General features: G+C 39.1%; 1 protein-coding gene across 3 annotated transcripts in view; it reads right to left on the bottom strand.

Moving 5' to 3' along the window:
* PRORP (protein only RNase P catalytic subunit) overlaps window positions 1-22,193 on the bottom strand; it is a 52,025-nt gene continuing 29,832 nt past the window's right edge. For all 3 annotated transcript variants that reach the window (XM_065838870.2, XM_065838868.2, XM_065838869.2), the window contains exons 6-8: window positions 3,603-3,751; window positions 1,963-2,158; window positions 1-426 (exon numbers count right to left, since the gene is read on the bottom strand). In XM_065838870.2, coding sequence (XP_065694942.1) covers window positions 298-426; window positions 1,963-2,158; window positions 3,603-3,751 — 474 coding nt within the window. In that variant the 3' untranslated portion in view covers window positions 1-297. The remainder of the gene's footprint in view (window positions 427-1,962; window positions 2,159-3,602; window positions 3,752-22,193) is intronic.

Raw genomic sequence — 22,193 nt, 5'->3', positions numbered from 1 at the left:
TTTCAAGAGGGAAAACAAAGTTTTAATTCAAATCATATTGAAACAAATCACATTGAGAGGGTACAGAAATTGCCTGTAAAGATGGAAATAATGGACCTAATTCATCCCTGCTGGACCACCACTGATGTTAACCGATTTACTGCACGAATGATTTCGACAAAACGCAGTTACTGCATTTTCTTTAGTGATAGGGCCTCACACACTAACCCCATAATTGTACTGCTGCGTTCTGCTAGTCAGCAACAGTGATTTTAAAAAAAAAAAAAGTGGCTTCAGCTTGTACAATTACATTCTTCATCACTTCTGTTGAATGCAGAGCCATTTTCTTGGTACTTCATACGAATATTTTTCATCAAAAGTGTCTTTATAGGGGATGTGCCATGTATCACCTGTAGTCTGTACCACACAGTCATAACGCAAAGCAGGCTGTTGGATAAAGACAGATAAAACCATTTCTTTAGACTTTACACAATATATTACTAAAATACCAGTTATAGGTAGTTATAACCTCCAACACTTACCTTAAAGTGAAGAACCTATGGAGATTTCTAACAACTCTGATTTATTTCCTTACACCAAACAAGTTGTAAATTTTAGTACTGGAGGAAGAACTAAAACATCTTTTAGTATTTTGAGGTCTAGGAGTTATTATAAATGGTTAAAATCATGTCTTCAGTCTCCACCAGCTAATAATAATTTAAATATAATGCATTCAATTTCTAGAAATAGCAAAATGATTGTTTTTCTGTTCAGTTAAATTATACCATATGGAAATTAACTCAGGATGTGGAGTTCATAGGCTTGAACTGATAGGATTTAATGACATTAATGACATCTTGTGTTTGTTCTTCTAGTGTACCTCTTTACAGAGCTGACTTGCTCTGTGCTGAGGAGGATGCAAGAAAAGGGTTTATCGCTAACACTTTCAAGAGCATCTAGTCGAACAAATATAATAAACTATTTTTCTGGTCTATTATGTTTCAGGTATCCTAACTCAACATACATAACACAAATACAACAGCAACACAACTGGTTGGCAGTTATGGTTCTCAGAACATACTGTCACTCTGCATGTACAGTCTTGGATGTCTACTGACTTCTGACAGCTTCCAGAATAACCTAGAAGACAGCTATGACTGGGAATGTCAATCATCCAAATCATGTGTATGGGAATTAAGATGTGAAAATTAGTAGCCCTTTTGTACAAAAGAAAGAAACGAAGTGTAGGTAAAGCTGTGTTACTCAGGTAGTCCTACATGCAGTATTTGGTTCCATAAAAAGTAATGTAGATATGGCAACACTGAAGGAAAGGCCATTGTTCTTATAAGCCTGTGTCTCTACGGTCTGTTTGTAATGGTGAATATTATTTTACAATTTCAACCAGTAGGCAATAACAATGCAAACAGATAACAAAAAACTGCTGATATGGAATGTCAACATGATGAATTTTTCCCTAGAAAAATCTTAAACCAGCTACACTCCTGTTAATGTACTGTTCATGAAATTTTATACATATGTTAGGCTAATGTTAGAGTGAATACAGGCATTCCTGTGTTTTCCTGCTTCTTTAAAATAAAGACGGAAGAAATTCTATTGTACAATTAGAAGCACAATATTTTATAACAGTGCTACATGGGAGAATAAGGTATTTCAAAGTTCAAAATAAATGAAAAAATATTGGCACTTATGTTTTACAGCAATGGAAAGATTTGTATACAGAAACAAGTACTTACATTTAGATTTTAAACATTTAGGCAGCATTTCTTGTCTTTCTGACTATTTTCATGTTTGTGGTATGCTTTGTGAATACAGTGAATTTTCAGTAAGCATGAGAGTTTTGAAGCCATTGGTACAAATCAATTTCTTAGACTCACACAAGAATCTTTCTGCTTCCAGAGTTTGAAATTGCGTATCTTTAATGAATATGCTCTGTGTGCTTTCTGAATGTAGCAGAAAACTTACCAAAAATTTTAAACGCTTTCCTTCTCCAGAAGAGGAAATCACTATTTGGTGTCCACGCTGCCACTTACGGAACAGATGACGCGTTAGACTGTCGGAAAGACAAGCCTTGTGATCCCGGAGGAAGTCTCTAGTAACAAACTTGCAATGCTTGCCCGATCGAAGAGTGGCATATAACAAGAAGGTATCGTCCTCAGAGCTGAACAAAACAAATGCAAAAAACAGATGTTGTTCACAAGGCAGTAAGTGGTTGCAGGAAATGAATCAAATGTTGATCTGAGATTTACTCATCAGCAAAACTGAAAATTCCCATCACTACTCTAGCTCCCTGGTAGAATAAAGAACTTCTGCTTATCACAGGGCACCAAAAGTTAGAGTGCAATGAAAATTAATTGCATGCTACACAGAGCATTCTTTCCTCCTATCACAATCTGATAATACAACAATATAATATTTTGCCACATAAGTTAAAAGTGCTATGTGGAACAGAACTGCTAAAACTCATAACGTACCCCCAAAACTTTGTTGGAATATAAACAATCATCACAACTGATAATAAAATGTAATGTAGGCAACAGCACCAATCTGTGAATCTTTGCCTTTATTTGTAAATATACTTGCAAAAGGTACTATGATTATTTGGAAAATATATTTGGCTATTAAACTGAAACAATTTTAGGGGAAATAGGGCATGAGATACCCTAAGCCTGGAGAAGCTGAGCAGAACTTTGCTTGAAACCACTTTTTGATTGCTGTGGATTACTGTAATAGTAAAATGCAAGACACAAGATCAGGTAGGATTTCCACTGCAGTAACAGTGCCTCCTTTGTCAGTGCTCAGATAGCAGGAAAGAAAGCAACATGATTCAACAGCAAAGAGAAAAACAGCCAGAAGCAGAGGGGGGATGGAGAACAGATCTGAAACAAGAAGCCAGACAGAAGGGACTTGGATTAGCTGTTCAGGGAAGTTCAGGGAATTTGAATCACAGAAGAAACAGCAGAGATGGGTGAAGGATCAACAGTGCCCAACTTGGATGAAGACCAGGTGGAGCTGGAACCAAAGGGAACTGAGACTCATTGCAGGAGGAAAGCAGGGCAAGTGGAGGGGACACTGAGGCAGAGGCAAGTTAGAGACAAGGACAGATGTGACTGGGCAAGAGCAAGGGGATCGTGCTTCTTAAATTAGAGAGGCAGAGGGTCTATTTCCACTCACAGAAATATTCTCCTCCACAAGCAGCAAGGAAGGCAGCGCTCCAGACTCTCCACACTCCTGGGCTACCAAACAACACTGGCCAGGCACAAAATTCATCTCCCCCATACAGGACTGACACAGCAGACCACGATGTGCACTGATGCTATCAGGTATTCTGATAGTTCAGGCCACTATGGTCTTGGCAGTGGTTTTGAGTTATAAATCCTAATAAACCCTACAACATGATACTAAGTGATGAAATTCTTCATGATACAACTTTAATATGTATTGTTTTATGAAGCAAGTACAGCAAGCGATATGTTTCTCTTTCACACACACAGTGTGGGAGATACTAGTAATGGTAGCAAAAACTGCAGCTGTTTATACTGATTTAAAATGCACATAAATCAAGTGTTCATCTCCATTACATTTAGCCATTTTCTTAAACTTACATATTTTCAGCAAAGAAGAAGTCTGCCTTATTCTGCATTTCCTTCATAACCTCTCTTTTCCAATTTGGGGACTTAGTCAGCATGTGTTTGCGGCCCAGCACAAGCAATCGAGCATTCCCTTTTGCCAGGCAGTTGACAGCTTCAAATAGCTGCAGAAAACAAAGGAAACCCAAAGATTTTTTTAGCTGTAAAAACAGACTGACAGAAAACACTTGCACATCTGTGTCTCAAATAGTGGGACTTCTAGCATACCCTCATTTCCCACAGTTCTTAACTGCAACATGAATTAAGCAGGTAACTAAGTTAACTCCCTAGTGACAAACAAAAAATAACCTAAACAATTCATTGTAGGAAGCTGCTGTTGAATGCACAGAAAACACATTGCTATTATAAACCTCTCCCAGCTTCTGTAGCTTGAATGACATGAATGAACTCAGGAAGAGTTGTAAGGAGATTTCAGAAATTCAGAGTCAGCTCAGGGAGCCGAAACACATGGGGATTTAAGTAATACCTACTTTTTGAAATGATTCGGTGCTGAAGCCTTTGTTGGTATCAGAGGACCCACACTGCTTTTCCAGCCCCACCTATTGTCCAAATTGCAGAACTACATGTGATCTGGCTGCCCTGGGAGGAGAAGCCAGCGGCAGTGAGAGGCAGCCTGTGACCTCAGGATGAAGGTTTATGAAAGCCACATCCAGACTCGCCTCCCACTTAACGAACCGACATCCTGGAGTAGCAAGTTCACTGCTATGCCAGTTTCTCTTCAGATGGACTTTTCACCAGCTGCTTTGGGCTGTGCCTGCTCAGCAATAAATGCTTCTCAGGACTGGCACTGGTACCTTGGCTTTCCCTCCCCACTTCCCCCAGAGAGAGCTCACAAGTTGGGGAAGGTTCTGGCTTTCAGCACCCAGGGTATTACTGTGGACTGCTCACAAAGCAATAGCATTTCAGTTCTGCCCAGAAAGAGAGAAGAACTCTTTCTTGAGACTGAAGCATCACGTTTGAAGGCCAAGGATGGTATGCTCGACCTTCAGGGAAAGGCGCTTCCTAATTTTTACCTGCATTTGCTGCCACTAGTTGTCAATATACAATCCCCTGGTATTTCTCTAACCTCTCTTCCTCTAGCTACTTCCCTCTTCCCTGTTACGTCTTCTCCCTGTAACACCTCTAATTGCCTTTGTCCTCTTGCTCTTTCCTTTCCCTCCTGTTTGTGATTCTTATAATTGTTATCATTATCTTTTGTTTCAGGGGCTAGAAAGAATTGTTCTTCTAACTCTTGGGTACAATTCTGCAATGCATTTAGTTTGTTCTACCTGCAAGTAGCGGTGGAAAGGGGTGGTCCTGCTCAATCTCCTCTCAACTGCACATTCCCACTATCTAACAATGTCACGACTACCTACGAGCTCACTGACCCAGCAAATAAAGTATTTTTGCAGAGTTGAGCTTGCGGCCACACAACTGACAGGCCTGAGTCAAAGGCGATGACTGATGGGAAAGCAGCACTGGAGGCGGTGAGGGGAGGCAGCTGGGACCACCCTGCTCAGCACAGGGCCTGCAGGTGCATCCAAGTCAGTTTGTCACAAATCTGGATCTTAGGATTTGAGAGAGGAGGCCGGAAGATTTTCTACATTAATTTGAACTGTTGACCTATAAGCTGCTGTTACCAATATTGACTCTGTTTTCATGGTGCCATAGGATCTCAGTGTTCAGGCAAAGTACAAGAGCCTAACAGCACTTACTGGAACTGGCTTCCTGCTTCCTGAGATCGTGCTGTACATTGGCTATTTCCCTACATGCATACATCTACTTTTCCATGGTTAAAACAAGCAGGACATCATGTGAGCAGGAAAAGGCCAGATGTAATAGTTTCTGCCTATATAATGGCAGGTAAAAATAAAAATGGCATTCTCTCCATTGCATCTCCTGAATCTTTGGAGATACATTTCAGAACTCTTACTGGAGCACAGAATTAAAAGATACAAACAAAAGCCGTTTTTATCTTACCAGAAAGCTTTCCAAGTAACTACATTAAGTAATAACATATATTTTTGTTTATGTAACATAATTTGTTTGATTATTAAATTATGAGGTTATTAAAAATTGAAAAAACAAAGTTCAGTTATTCAGTATCGACATTTCTTTTTAAAATGTCTCCTCTGGGCAGTGAAAATTGGCTCATCAATTTTACTTGTTTATAGTCACTTCTATTTTCTGGTTCTTATTCACTGGCCCTGTCCTGCAAATAGCTGGATACAAATACCAAAGGAGAATGAAGTTTGTTAAGCTGAGTTCATCAAACTTAGTAAAAGTTAGGAATCTACCTACTATGTTCATACACATTTTCATGTAGAGAAGTCAACAGTGAAGAAATATCAACCATGAGTAACTTAAGCAACTCCTTACAAATTGAAAATGAAAATACTTTCTCTTCTTGCCTAATGTTTTGCTATATTAAGGGAAGGTTAGCAGAAGGCCATGTGGAAAAAGAAAAGTTCAAAAATTTTTTCAAATAACACTCCAGAAACTGATTCCACAAAGTCTAAAATAAAAAACTTGACAGCAAGAGATTCCCACTGGAACAATAAAAGAAACAACTCCTAGAAACAGACTATGTGTCAAAGAGTCCCGGGAATGCAGCTGCATCAGTGGTACTGCAAAGAATTGCTATTATGTGAACTGCTGGAGTTTACCCCAAATAAAACCAGGAAAAGCTATGATTCAACACGAAGGCAGCTGTTTTTCCAAATACAGATTGGTCAGTTTGGGATATTCCCAAGTTTATAAAAAACTTAACTGGCTTGCATCCAGCTCCCTTAAGTCTTTCTGAAGGTTATAAATAGTGTCACATTGTACCTGTTAGTCATATGGACTGTCTTCTCCTACATGTTATTAGCATATGAGGTTCTCTAGTATGAAGTGCTTCTGGGAAAAAATTCAGGGGTCGGTATAAATTAGGTACAGTTTTGCAATGGAAAGACTCAGGCTTAAATCATAATAAAATTAACGGGAATCACCATTGTAAAATTTAGAAACTCCTGCTTGCATAACAGCACACTGTCCTCTACTTATCACAAAGGTTAACCTTTACTTACACAACTAAAACACATAACATAGAAATTATTTTTGCCTCTACAGGATAAAAATAATTTTGTTCTGCACACTCCCTTGCCTGATGCAACTTTACTACAGAGCATTCGATCTCATTTTAGGCTCGGGCATTTAACACGGGTGGGCTACAGAGAGTCACAGAACTTACATGGGGGTTTCCTAAGTGTGTTACTCCCACACCTGGCTGCTTCTCAAGAAAGGAAGACATGAGACACACAGTTAACACTTGTTTTAGTCATAGAGGAAACTGAACATAATACTTTTAACAAAAAAACAGCAGTAGTGATCTCTCACTTAAAAAGACATGAATGTTTTATTAATCTAGTATTTCCAAAAGTTATCTAAAAATTACTGTTATCTGCCACTACACAATGTAAATATGCTATATGCAATAAGCTCTATGCAAATGCACCCTTTGAATGTTCCCACATTCAGGCAGCAAACATCAGATGCTCAGTTGGATAATCTTTTCAAAAGGCAATCTGCATAAAACATTAAAACATATACAACACACATTCCCTATGCTATCCATTTTCTTGAGAATAAGGATTACAAAATTAGCAAAAGAACAACCATTTATGAATATTATTATCATTCAAATTTGGACAGCAGAATATATAAAAATATATATCTGAAAACAGGAATTATAAGATGCCATTTTGCAGAGAAGAGAAAATAAGCATGGTTAGACTGGCTGCTTCATTTCACATGGCAAGATGTGGCTGAGGCAGAGTAGCAGCAAGTTGTGAACCGCTGCTCTTCTGCAGAAATCACTGGTCGCACAACAAGGCACTAGAATTACTACTGGATTTAATAGATAACTGCCACTGCATTCAGTCTTATTTTCTTTTCCTCTGACAGGGTACACCATGATCCATGTTTCTTCCTGACCTACACAGACATTTTAATAACCTGTTTGTGGAGATCACTAGATCCTTCTCCGAGGAACTCGTGCTCATTAGCACCTGCTGAATATGCTGGGCTTGCAATCCCTTTCATCATTCATCAGTTACATTTAAATTATTCTCATGCTGTTCCAGTCTGTGTTTAATTAGATCTTTCTCGAGCTTCTCCTAAACCTTAACATTTACTTACAATGCAAAAAATTGTGTGTTCACAGCACTTCAGCAACGACTCCAAGGGAGCCAGGTTGCAGCCACACAGTATGAAACTACACACACATCAATGGAAGAGTCAAGACCAGCTGTTCACAAACATATCAGATATCTCCCAATGTGGTTCTTGTAAGCACACTGCTAATAATTTTTCTACTTAAAAAAAAAATAAAAATAATCCGTAATTAAATGGATGTATGTAGCCAGTGTGCATGTTCTGACTCTTGATTTCTGCACCCTAATCTGTCTATCAGTGAAGAAGTAGCACACTTGTACAGTACTTTGGCTGAGCGTGTATATTTATCTTTCCTTGGGACAGTCCCACAGATATGAGCTATTTCTCCACACATAAATGAGTTCTTTTTTGTTTTTGCAGCAATGCCATTTTATGGAATTTCCCCTCCACCACCAAGCTGCTGTCCTCCTACCACTGTGCACCTTTTTTCCTCTCTGTTGTGCTGATATAATCTATTTGTTGGGCCATGTTATCAGCCAGATCAGAGCATAATCACAACTGCGCTCACACACCAGGGCAGGAACTTCTGGATCAGCGGAGCCAGAGAGAAAAGAGGTGGGGAGGCAGAGCAGTAGGACAGAGACGGTATATGCTCCGCAGGATAATGCTGATGGTGAACTCCTCATATCATGTAAAAAAGCCTGAGCTTTGCAAATATGAAATGTAATAACTGCAAATGCTGTAACAGGTAGTTTTACATGTTAAAAATCAGCAAGTTATACCTTAAAAGAACCACTTTTCAGGTAAGAATAAATACTAACAACTTCCCATCAGAAGGAAACTTCTCTATACAAATTCCTGGAAATAGTTTTGCAGTAACCCACATTTACAATTCTGCACGATTTAATGGGGATCAAACATAGGGGTTAAGCTGGTAAAACAGGGAATCCATGTCACACTGCAAGATTAATCCTCATTCTTTAAATTACACAACAGCATTATGAAGTAAATGCATAGTTACATCTCCATTTTACACAAGTGCATCATGGAGCACAAGGAAGACAGATTGATTACCACATACAAGGAAGTATGAGCAGAGCAAAATACAGATTTCCCAAGGCTTCACTGCCAGTCACCCAGGCTGGTCACTAGATTACGCTGTGCCACGTGTCCCAGTCCAAAGGTTCGCTTGCCATAGGGCAGCCCTTCCTCTTGGGCACTCCCAGTGGTTTCCCCTTTGTCAGATGGGAAACCCCTAAACACCGCTGCTGGGAGGCACACCATGCACTGACTCCGCAAAATGTGGCTCACTTGTATACAGGTACAGCATGAAGAAGTAATCACACCAAAAAAAGTTTGAATTGTTCTTAAAAGATCGTATTTGCTATTTTCTAAACATTTGATTTCACTAACTGCCATTTAAAAGCAAAACACACCTCCAATCAGAAATCTGCTAATAACAGCACCAAACTGCTCTATTATTGCTATTTTCACCTGTTGCTGGTGTGCCTTCCCACCCACCATGGCAGCTGTGAAACTCCAGAGGAAACCTCAACGCTGGTCACAGGTACAGAGCTGCTGTAAATATTGTCAGGTGGGGCTGAGCACAAGCATTCTCTCCAAAGGTCTGCAAGGAATCAATTCCCGCCATCATCACATTTAGTGGACTTACAGTTTCATCATTTTCAGTTCCCTTTTTACATATTGTAGACAAAGAAGCTCAAAAAACCTACTTTAGTACCACACCAGGAAAGAGACACGACGGGAAGCCAGAGCTTCTTCCCATGGCATGGCCAGTTGCCCAGGGAAGGTGAGGGAGGTGCTTGCAAGACAGGCTGAACTTTCTTACTGAGCCTGGCAATTTCACCAAAGCAGATCTAATATGGTTATCACAGCAGCAAATATAATAGAAGCTGCTTCTTACATTATCTTCAGTTTTACTGATGACACAGTGTACATTAATCAACAAGTCCTCTTTATGCAAATGCAGGAGCAGCATAGACATTTATTGAGCCCCTACAGATCACCTGCTCCTGACTAGCAAGGGGAGCTACTTGGCAGGGAAAGCAGTGATGGATGAGTCAGTGACCGTCATGAAGCTTCATCAGCCTGGTTTACTTTATCCTCTTGAGACAGCCAAAAGTTAACTTCTGGGAAACACCCCTTACGCCACTGGGGATCTCTGCAATACTGCAGAAACAGTATTGTTGGGAATATTTGTATCCTGTGTTACAGTACAACTATTTAGATTGATGCAACACATACATCATCATGTAAAACTCTACCAGTGATAGGACTTCACCATCACTGATAGCAATCACACTACTTTTAACATGTTTTAACCTGTCTGCATTGACTCAACACTTAGAATTGACTTATCCTCTCTTGACGCATTCACTACAGATATGTCTTAACTCCTTATCACAATTCATTGAAATTTGCAGTTTATTTTTAGATGCCAGCTTTTGCTCTTGACTTCACTGTCCACTATATTAATCAAAGGCAGATTATTGCTTGAGTAGGAAAAGTAAATCCAAGTTGATTTAATATGTATTGAGGATGGTATAGTAGCCTCAGTCTGCTCAGACTCTTGTTCCCAAAAGGCACGACAAGTAGTGATTTGATGGATAGTTAAGCAGTATGTCTTAGGAGAAGTAACAGAATCGAGGTGGAAGGCATGCAGAAACCAAAGAAATATATACACAATTTAAACACAGAATGTAAATTGTGTGTATGATGTGAAGGATGGAGAGGCAGGAGCGGGATGATCAGGTGGAGCTGACACTGGCTTTTTGGAGTCTGGCTTTTCAGAATGGATTGTCACTTTTAAAAGATCTCAGCCACTCTGACAAACCTTACACCTGACAAACCTTTTAGTGTGACCATTCTTGCTCACATTTTTTGAACGTCACTCCTTTTGAATGGTAGTATTTTTATCATCATGATCTTTAGATGAATAAATGTCAACATGAATAAAGATACAAAAATGAGTAGTAACAGTAGTTAACATAGCATGTTATTAAATGAACAATGCCAAGAACTCTGGAAATGATGGCTGAAAAAGAGATGGACAGTTGGGGAATTGCTGAATATTATAGTATAAATTGCAAAAGAAAAAAAACAGGAAATCTTTTCTGACTCTTACAACAATTCAATAAATATGTGGACAAACAAACATTCTTCAGTTGCATAACAGCATTTTTGGAAGTTGAATTTTGTAAGTCACTGCAGTGCCAGTTAAGTTTCTCAATCCAAAAGTTTTGTTAACCAGGTAAAATACAATTTTCTTTCCCAATCATTTACAAAAAAATGGAATGTTACTTTAAACATGCAAGCCAGCCCCTTGATGTCGGCTCAGCAATTACAACGTAGACATAAAGATGGGGTGAATATGTAATCCAAAGTAGCATTTTCATAAGGCAGCAACTGGGAAATGTTCAGCTCACAATTAACTAGGACCCAGTCCCAGCAGCTCTAAAATTTGTATTTTAATTGGGGACTGGCAGTAAGATATTTCCTTTCATTAATTTGAATTTTTCAGAATATCCTCCCTTCTTGAGTCATGTAAAAGGGCAAAGATGTTTCCCTGTTTCTGATCTTCTCTGAATTACTTTGTTTAAATCCAGAGCTCTCTTAAGCATCTTCTTTCTACTTGGACTGCTGTTTCTTCAGCAGTATTTGCTTACTGATCACTACACGTTGCTCCACTGCACTAAGCACAATGTATTTAATCTTTATATTCATCAGGAAGCAAGTTACATAAAAATGAAAAGGCATGAAGTTTTACTTCTGTTTGTATAGGCTTCAGAAGAACAATTAAGGTGATAAGAGAGTTTCTCTTATCATTTATCATTTTAGAAAGAATGTAAAAACTAGCTACTAGAAAGGAACATTTGTGAAGTAAATGCAGCTGTGCCAGTCTTAGATTTTCACAGTGTGGGTCGTAAGTTATATTTAAGTACTGAAAATCCAAAATGTAAACAGGATCTCTGGGTGATGGTGGCAGCAGTGGTGATGGGGTGTTATGAAAATGAAAGCACAAGATTGACTGATCCTTTCCATAGATAGGAAATAACTTGGTGTGGGACTGAAATTGGCTTTGTAAGACTGAAACTGACAGTTTAAAAGATACCAGTATTTTAGCTCTCACCGCTGTCCCATGCAGATGTCTGCACAGCGTCACTGACCTCGTCTGATGTTCAGTGTTTTCCCCCCTCTCCAATCTGTGGTTCAAAAAGTCCCAGACGGTACTTTTAATCTTTGAGGAAAGGTGCCACAGCAGCTGGGGACATGACTCTTGCAGAAGGCATAGGCACGATGCTGTTCAAGGCACATTAGACATATGCTTCTGCATAGACTATTTCTATGCTCACAGGTCAACAGGCTTAACATCCAGGTAGAATGACACGATAACCAAGGAGACCCATTGGTAAGTCCATTACTTGCAGTTGAAAAAAAGAATTGAACTACAACATGCAGCAAACATCGAGAACAATTTTCATGCTGCTTTTCTTCTGTTTCTCATTAGTACTATTTTCCAGCTGCCTGCTACAGATTACTATTCAGAGATAAAGGGATTACCTTCAAAAACAATTGCTCCAATAAGAAAAATTTTGCAGCTCTTAAACAAATGTATTAACAAACACTACTCAAGTGAGTAGTGATCTCTCTTTGAAGGTCAGAAACATGAAAAATTTGTTTAATATGAAATAGAACATATGAAATGCTCTTCAACAGGACAAAAATCAGCAGAAGAAAAGGAAAGCACAAAGGTGGCGAGGTGGAGGAGCAGCTGTGTGGTCAGTCAGGCCCACCTACCCTGGGTTGACCATGCACCAAGGCTTTGAGCAAGGAGGGACCAAGGACGGGATCTGTTTAATAGTGGTAAGAGCATAACTGGTATTTCCCAGGCTTGGAGAAAACTTCAGGGACTTTCATAGACACCAGTACACCTTGCACCGCCAGTCCCATGAGGCAGAGGTTCAACTGAGGTTCAACTGTCTCATTTGGATGAAGGCTGCACACCCTGGGAAGTGACACACTGTTCCTGCAAAATCCCCAAAGATCTGATGCAGTATCACAAGTGAACGTAAACTATGGGTCAGCACTGTTTTTCTTAACACAGTCATTAACTTTGTCCATCACTGCAGACTCAGGCCGTTTTACTATTAGTAATGCTACAGACAATACCTATCTGGAGATCCTAGGCAGTGAAGGTCTGAAAGCCCCCCACAATAGCTACAATCCACAAGATCTAATTTACTCCAGTGCTTTTAATATAAGTTTACTGATAATAGTCTGCAATACTCAAGAGCTGGACACTGGGCAGGCCAACGTCCAAAGTATTTTTCTTTAACTCAGTAGATAAGATACAGCAATTTGACAAACAGATAATATTGTCAGCTCCTACAAATTAATTATGGATGATATTTGGCATTTGTCTAAAAGCTCCACCTCCTGGGAACAACTGGTTATGTGAAAATCTTTGTCTACTTAGCCTTTTTTTTTCCCCTGTAGACAAGTTAAATAAGCTTGAGAATACGAAAATATGACCCCCAGAACAGCTCAGACAACAGAAGCCAAGTAAGAACCACCCACCCCTTCTTTCATAAAAGGATATATATTTTCTAAGCAAATTTCACTTTGGGGACTCAGCATTATGGTTTCCAGATATCTGTATATGACTATACCAGCCAGCACATTTGAGGAATTCTGTTGCATCTTCTCCTGCTTTGACCATTTCCGTGGACAGAATGCAGAGACCCACCTAACAGCCCCGGGGCACCCAGGACCAAACAGCAGTGCTCAAGTGCAAGAGGGAGCTATAATTTCAGAACTATTTTGTTTATCAAATTATCAGATAGCTAAGGGTTAAAACTCTGTGTCCTATTACCGCTTATGTTAGCTAGGCTGGCAGAGTGAATGGGCTTGTGGAAATGAGAGTGAGTGGGATGAGAAAAATCCCTAACCTATAGCATTCATGTTTCTGAAAGCCCATTTTGGGATGCCCATTCAACAGAAAGACAGAGCTTTTCACTCTGCAAGGCACTCAAGTATGAAGATACATATATATCAGTGAGAAGTGAGAATGTCAAAAGCCTCCAATTCTTTTATTTAAGCCACTTACTTTAACTATTGAGATTTAGGGCCATCATACATAAATGGATTTAAACAGTACAGTGCAATGTTTTACAGGGATATCATGTAAATTACTTCAGCTGCTGAAAGCAGTGTAGTGACATAAACTTTAGACAAGCCCAGAATAACTACTCCTAATAAGGAGCAGGGTAAATCAACAGCATTAAGACTGACTGGTTCTGCTCTATGACTACCTGCTTGCAGCCCTTATGACTACTTCATTTTATTTACTCAGTGTGTGGCAGCGTATTGCTGTGGTGGAAGAAAATTTGTATCAATCAATCAATCAGTCATTCAATCAATCAATCAGTCAGTCAGTCAGTCAGCCAGGTATTATAGGTAGCACTGAAGGAATACCTGTCTTCCACTGTGCTTTCCTCAAACGTGCACTGAATGTAGAAGTTCAAATTCCAATGAACCACGGCTCTAATAAGCACCTGCACACCATACTTGTAACTTTTTTTATTTTTTAATTCAGGGTATAGTGTAAGAACTACCTAGTTTACCCAAATATCACACCATTAGGAAATAAACAAGGAGAGCGGGCATCAGCAAGGTTGATCTCCCCACCTGGATATACCACCTGTCAGGAACAACTCCACAGACTCAGTGGAGCAGAACTGGCATTCAACTTCTACCAGAGCATTTATGGCACACAATGCACGCAGCTTGTGCATGGTGCCATGTCAACGTGACTCCTTAAGAGCTCAAGACCCAAAAAGATTCAAAATACTAGCGGCAGAAGAAATAGTACTGACAACTTACTGCTTCCTTTTTGGCAGTCATAGAAGTGAGCAAGTAAATGGCTGAATACACAAGCATCACTTAATTCCTGATTTACATAAGAGGTAAGATGGTATCATCAATATGACAGTAGCACAGGTCCAATTTTAACAGTCACTACAGAAAACATTGTGTAAGGATGGGACAATGCAGCAGCTGGAAATGGTAGAAATTATTTGGAAAAATCAGACAGAAGTATCAGTTAATAATCCATAAAATTGGTTGGAAAATAGAGTTTAGGATGTTTATATGATTTTGACAACCTCTTTAGCTTCTGACTCACCCGACTCATTACAACTTTAACACGTATTTGCAGCTAGAACTGTGAGAAGAACTATTTGGATCATTAAAGAACTGAATGGTGAATAATAAATCCGGAAAAAACAGCATCACAAGCTAGTATCCCTGCGTGGAAGGAAAAAACAGCAGATACTTACAAAGATTAGTATGAAACATGTAAATGATTTGAAATAGAGAATTTCTCAAAAAAAGGAAGCTTTCCTACCAATGAGACACAGCGGTAGGTACAATGCCAGAGATTAAGCATTCAAAGGGATTTAAAAATTAATTTTTGGAAAGAATAGTTATAGTATAGAGAATATGAATGATTATTTGATGGAGATGCACATAAAAAGGAGAACTCTAACACAAACAATGCTTTATATGGTTATTTCTTTATCTAATGTTTTTCAATGATGTATTTTTAGGATCTTGAGGTAGGCATCTTTCTAGGAAGATGGGGAGTGAAGATTTGTATTGTATAAAAGCACCATGGCTACTAATAAGTAAATATGTATATACAGTCTTCAGTTTTCACCTCATTCTCTATTATTTATAAAAATAAAAATCCAGAAGATCTAAAAACAATGTTAAATCATGTAAGCAACAGGGGACATCAGGTTAAGAAGCAAGTAAGGAAAAATGTTGAGAGTTTCTGGAGTTACCAAGGAAAGTTTTCTTGCTTCACACATGGAGACAGGGATGACCATATCCACCCTGCAGCAGTGACCACTGACCTGCTGCACCAGCATGACGTGCACATGAGGTGACCCAGCACACACAAGACTCATTTGCAGGAGATACTGTAACCCAAGTCCTTCTCTGCAGTTTATTGCAGCTTGTGTCACATTGCTATGACTTTTCTAGAAGAAATCCCCAAAATCCCCTTATTTCCCAGAGTTCTTTCTATATGACAAAGGAAGAGCCCTTGCAGACTAGCATTGCCTGTTCTAGAAATCAGCCTGTGGGTTGGGGTTTTTTTCCTGAAAATTTGAAGAACAGCAGCAGCAAAGGTATCCATAGCTTTCATATTATGTTCTTGGTACTGGTATTCTCACTATATCACTGCTGTTCCTCACATGACAACAAGAAACAAAATAATGTACAAGTCCCAGAATGTATGATAATAGCTTAATTACATTTTGTATGCATAGATCAGGTCTAATTAGAACCATTAATAGACATGCTTGCAAGGCTTTTAGGCATTTCACATTTTGTACTACTCCAAATGTTTGGATTGCATTGGTGGTGGGGATTCAGACAGATGATGCCCAGTCACTGTTCTGTGCTCCTGCTCTCTCTGTTGCTGTGTTGTAATTTAACCACAGCAGAGCCACATCAGCGGAGACGGCAGCACATTGCTGCAGTGGCACACGCCAACTCCCAAACCTTTCTGAGGTGAAATTAATTATCTTTTTTTTTTTTCAATCGTATATCCATCTCATCTCTTATTCTTAAATAAGGGGAAAATAAAGCTCATTACGAATTTTTATTCTATGACAAATAAGAATACATTTTAAAAAACAGTTTAAAATCCACAGGAAACTTTGATTTGTTACATTAACTACAGGTAACCCACAAGACCAGGATACTTCAAACTGAATTGCTCACAGTCAAGCAGGAGATCAACCATTACACAATAAAATCCTGGTCTCCTGAGCCCAACTGGAGGGGTCTGCTCTTTAGCCCAACAGTAGCCCTGAATCTCATCATACACACCCAAGTAGAACAAAGATCCTATCAAGAAAGGAATGTAGTTAAAAATGAAAAAGAAACAAAAATCTGTGATACCTATCTTGCATAATTGTATGTAATTTTTTATTCCAGACAATTTACAAAAAGAATATATGCTAGTTATTTGAGAAAGTCTATAAAATGGCAAGTTAGCTGGAAAGTGCTAATGGGGACTATTCACCATTTCTCAGCACAAGCAGCAGAGGCCATCATACAAAATTGACACATGACAGGTTTAAAACAAACAAAAGCACGTGCATTATCAGATCCTGTAGAACTTCAAGACTCATTGCCACAGGATGGCTTGAAAACCAAAGGCAAAAATAAGCTGGGAAGGTAATTAAATACATTAATCAAATAAAACTTCATCGATGGCAATTAAACGTGCTAGTCAGGATGCAACTTCTTCACCCGGAAGTTCCTAAGTCAGCAACACAATCTGGGAGACTGTAACAACTGGAATCATCATAGAATCATTTTGGTTGGAAGAGACCCTAGGATCATCCACTCCACTTCTGACCACTGTCTTGATTAGACAGGTTAGACACTCTGGTTTGAAACAACACAATGCTCTTATCTCTTTAATAGCAAAGAGGATAAACATTTCTTGCCATTTCTAGAAACTGACTCCACTTGTGGCATAGTTCTGGTAGCAGCCTACGGAGAAGTGACAGGTATTTGAATGAGACCTACTCTTTACAGGTAAACATATAGGTTAAATCTAATTTGATGTAATTTAGATTCAGACCACAGATCACGGCATAAGTCTGAATTTTATTTATTTACTTTTTTTTGCCCTGCCTTCTTCTCCCTCCCCTGTTTGGAGGAACTGCACAAACATTCCCACAAATAAGTAAAAGACAGAATAGGGACAGACCCTTGCCTGTCACCTCTGCATCTGATGTACAAAATCAGTACTGGAAAAAGGTGAAGTTTTCTTAATAAGTGTTTGATGCAAGAGGTCACCTAAAATGGGCAACAGTATTTTCAATAAGAAGAGTTCTTAGAATTTTTCAGAAGTTCAGTTTGGAAGAGAAAATCTTGTGAACTGGTTTGAAGCAAACATACTGCCAAAGTGATTGTGTTCCCTGCATGGAATTTTAGTTCTGGTGAAACTGGTCTCCTAGATTCAAACAGGAGTTCCCATTTCCATATTCTAGACAATATGAAACAATCAGTTTATAAAGAGACTTAAGACTAAAAGCAGTGGACATTTCTTCTCGACTTTCTACAAGCCTAAGATTAAAAAAATAAAATTACTTTTACTTTGGTTTTAAACTTTGCTGCAGGTTATAATAATTTTATAACCTCAGTTTAAATATATTTAATTACCTATATATAAATGTCTCTTCCACTCTTGCTCTACAAGTAGAATACAACTAGAGAAAAAATATGAAATGTAGTTTGATGGCTACTGGATCATTGATCAGCATGCCAATATACTGAAATCCCTGGGAGTAATCTTCTGCTCAAAAATTTAGGCTTTCATAACTTCGTAAGCAAATCCAAATGCAGTTCATGCTTTTGTTTCATTGTACTTTCTCTCCTTCAGATAACACAGCTTCCAAATATGTTTTCTTTCCTAGTTTTACTAAAAAATAGCATATTGGATATAAAAGCCAAATGTGAACCAAAAATTGATTGCTTTTCAAAATGTAGAAATAAATCCAGATGTACATAAATGAATGCAATCGTTGTTCTGAGGATTTTATCTACATTATCTTTAGGGTGACACTAAAAACCAGTATTTCTCAGGATCAAATCTAATATTTATTCCTCTACAGAACTGGCTTATGTTAACCCAACATTCACATTTTCTGGCCTGCTTCCCGTATCTTAATAGCACTATAGTCTCTCGCTATTATGGAGACTTCCCATTCAGTTCCCTAATTCCACGTTTCCAGCTTGGAGGCCCAGCACAGCTCTTATTGCCATACTGATAACAATTCCATGATTAGGTGAATCAGTTGGGCTGCCCAAAGAAAACTCATCTTGTGGTTTCTAAGGGAGAAGTGAAAACAGCAAGATTGAGGCTCATGCAGTTCACAAGACACCTTCATTGGACTTCATCACCCAGAGTTTAGCAGGGCTTCTCTGTAACATACAACAAACAACCTGTTGCTACAGTTACCATGTTCACTGGGACATGAATCATCAAGGCATGTTCATTCTGCTCTGCTGAATTTCAGGCTTGTATTCCTAGTGATTAGAAGAATTCTTGTTATGAAAGATATGATGCAATTCCCCTCATTAAAAAAAAGGAGTGCTTGGGTGCTCCTGTACTTGCCTTTCGATTTGCTGCTATCACCTAATACAAAGGCAGAAATTATAAATACCAGACAGAAACCGATAGAGATCACTAATTAATCACATGGGCTTTATTCAGTTTTATAGCCAGCAATGAGGTTGCAAATAGTAAGGAGAGGCAACACCAGGAATTATCTGACTTTGGGAGGAAACAACAGGGAAAATTTGTCCAAATGCCTGATAGTCAGATTTTATAACACGCTCAGTTTCTGCTGCTCTATTCTTCTCACCACAAAATGCAAAATCAGACTGGAAACCTCTGAAAGGAAAAATAGTTGCTTAGAGTCAACTGTTGAGGCATTTCATCAGGGAAACCTGCCAGGTCTCCCCTTCATTTCACAATGTTGGGAAACAAAAAAAAATTTAAGAAACTTTCCCCGGATCCACAGACAACCAGTCTGACTTTTTATTTCCTTTCTTAAGAAGTCCTATCTACCTCCTACTCTCCCCTCCCAGTGCTGCAGAAGCAGCAAAGGACTTCGGAGCACACCCCTATGGGAAGGGCCAAACTTGGTGGCTCACGGTACATAGTCAACACCTGGGTTTTCTCGGTGGGAGCACACGTGCCAACCACTCGCAGGAGGACTTCTAGAACCTCTGACACACTCACGTCCAATACACCTTCACTTACTGTGGATTGGGTGAAAATGTTCAATGCCCTTTCATTTCTTTTTTAGCCACAAATGGAAAATGTCAGGTTTCAGAATAATTGCGAGGAGAGAAGGAATTCCTGCAGGCCAGGCCTTTCCCCCAGGTTTCACAGGCAAACAAGTCATCTCCGTCACCTCTCTCGAGAAGCTGAGCAGCCTTGCTCCTCTGGATGTGGTGATCAGAATTTTTGAGCTTGATCTATTCTATTTCAGGATGGCCCCAATATAGGAGGCAAGTGGGAAGATTTCAGCATATCAATATCTCTTACATGAGGCTTTGGAGAAGAACTTGACTCAGTCTGAGATATTCAAGGAACCCCAGAAATTAACTGATGAGAGCTGAATGCAATGCTGAATGTTCCAGTCACACATCTCTAACACCAAGAATAGGTGAAGTTTCAAGGGCATTCCTTAGTGCTTGAGCTCCTTTCTCTTCTAAGATCATGTTACACAGAGGCTGAATGCGATTTTCAGTGAAAACACCAAAAAACTTCATCTTTATGATTTGTGCAATACTTAAAGGAAATGAAAAGTACAGGTCTAAAGAATGAAACATATGTTGCAAAGACAGAAACCTCTCCAATCTTGAGCAATAGGACAAATGTTTCATTATAGTGGAAATGCAAACTTGGACTACCATTAGAAGACTGGGGGAAGAAAAAAAAAAGGGATGGAAAATGCTAGGAGCAAATGAACAAACACATTTCTGACTGCTTTGTTGAGTGGTAAGACAAGAGTTGGTAGGAGGAAGAATTAATGAACTGTCACAGTATGACAAATAAGACCTCTGTTGGATGTATTGATTCTGAACAGAGAATGACTCATGGAACTACTTAATTCTTGCTTCATTTACAGACAGCAAAGCACTTGAACAAATCACAGATGCTGCCAAATGAGTCAAAGAACAAAAAAAAAATCTCTTCTATGCATGACTTTTTTGGGGGGGGTCAAATTTATTAATAACTGTTTGTTTTGCAGGACCGCTCTTACAGTAGAGCTTATATTTTGTATCAAGTATCACTGTCTTACTAATTGTGTAGTTGATCTCTTACATGCATGTTGCACAGTTAAGACGGACTTGAAGACCAGGAAAAAATACCACATGAAAACCTGAGCGTATTAGTACATTTATTTGTCAACTATTAATGTATGCACAGGTGTTAATTTCTTTGTGTGTTTCATGGCCTTGAGGTAATTTTTAGTAAGCAGGACTCAGAAGAAGAAGTTTTACTTACTGTTTTCCCCAAACACTATAAGCTCCGATACTTTTTTCCCACTTTTTTAATCATAGAGGATTTATAGGCACAAGAGAAGGGATTTCAAAGAAACAAAATGATGCTTCAAAGTTGATTTGGGTTACTAATGCAAGAGAATGATGGGTTGTAGGTGACCTGATTTTTCATTTTTTTTTCTTCATTTTAACTTCAACTTCATTTTAAGAGATATTTTTGTCTTGATATTTGTCTTAATATTTGGAAAACAAGCCTTGAAAATGTGAACAAACCACATACCAAAACGATGGTTCTGAGCTGCATTTGCAAAGTGTGATTCATTAAGGTTCTTCAATTATGTGGCTACAGTTGGACTTTTTTTCAAAAATTTAAGAAGACTGTTCACCCTTTTCCTGAAGACAAGTATCCTACATCCTGGTGTTCTCCCTTATCCTGATGAAACCTTTTTCACCCAGCTTTCCCTCTGAGGCTGCAACCTCTACCTAGCCACTCTTTACCATACTGGTAAAGAAGGCAGAGAGTCCAGGAATAACTACTACAGAATGCTAGAGTAACTAAAACTGGAATATTAGTTTTAAACTTTGAGTCCCCTTGATAAATATTATTTTAACAATATTTAACAAATGGAAAACCAAAATGCAATAATCTGTTTACACATGATTACTATGCTACTTGTGACCGCATAATTCATTTAGTCAAAGAACTCTTTCCCAATTCAGAGAGCAGCCTCCACCCAACAAGGCTGCTGCTTTTCCCCTGGAACAGACAAGAACTGGCTGCAAGGGATGTCCTGTCCCCTCCGCCTGTCACAGAGCACCCTGGCTACAGTGGTCCCAGGCTGGGCTTTGTGCAGCCTGAGAGTGCAGGAGGTGCAGGAGGGCAGGGCTGGTGGCTTTGCTGGCAGGAGCTGACTGCAACTGCAGGCAGGTGTGACCACGGTGATGTGCCAGCTGCTGCCACCAGACCAGGATGGGATGGGAGGAGAACAGCAAGGATCTAGCTTTGTCAGCTGTTGTACAGGCCCACTGAAGTTTACAGGGGAATTGTTTGAACGTATGTAGTCCATTTACAGAAATGCTCATTAAGTTTGGGAGTAACCACTTTGAACTATCTGCCAAGAGCAAAAACTGTTCCTTTGTGCATTGTCAGCCTCAAGGAGCTCAATCTGGAACTATTTTATCTATCTTTTAGATGTCCGAGTTCAATACAGAGATTAGAGAGGGTAAAATTAGGGCAGAGCTGATCCCAACTACCAAACTGTTTGAAGAAGGATTTGTGAGTTAGCTTTG

Source organism: Patagioenas fasciata, chromosome 5 (genome assembly GCF_037038585.1).
Source record: "Patagioenas fasciata isolate bPatFas1 chromosome 5, bPatFas1.hap1, whole genome shotgun sequence".
Classification (NCBI taxonomy): domain Eukaryota; kingdom Metazoa; phylum Chordata; class Aves; order Columbiformes; family Columbidae; genus Patagioenas; species Patagioenas fasciata.
Note: the sequence above shows the minus strand (reverse complement) of the source record. Positions and strands in the feature narration are given on the sequence as shown.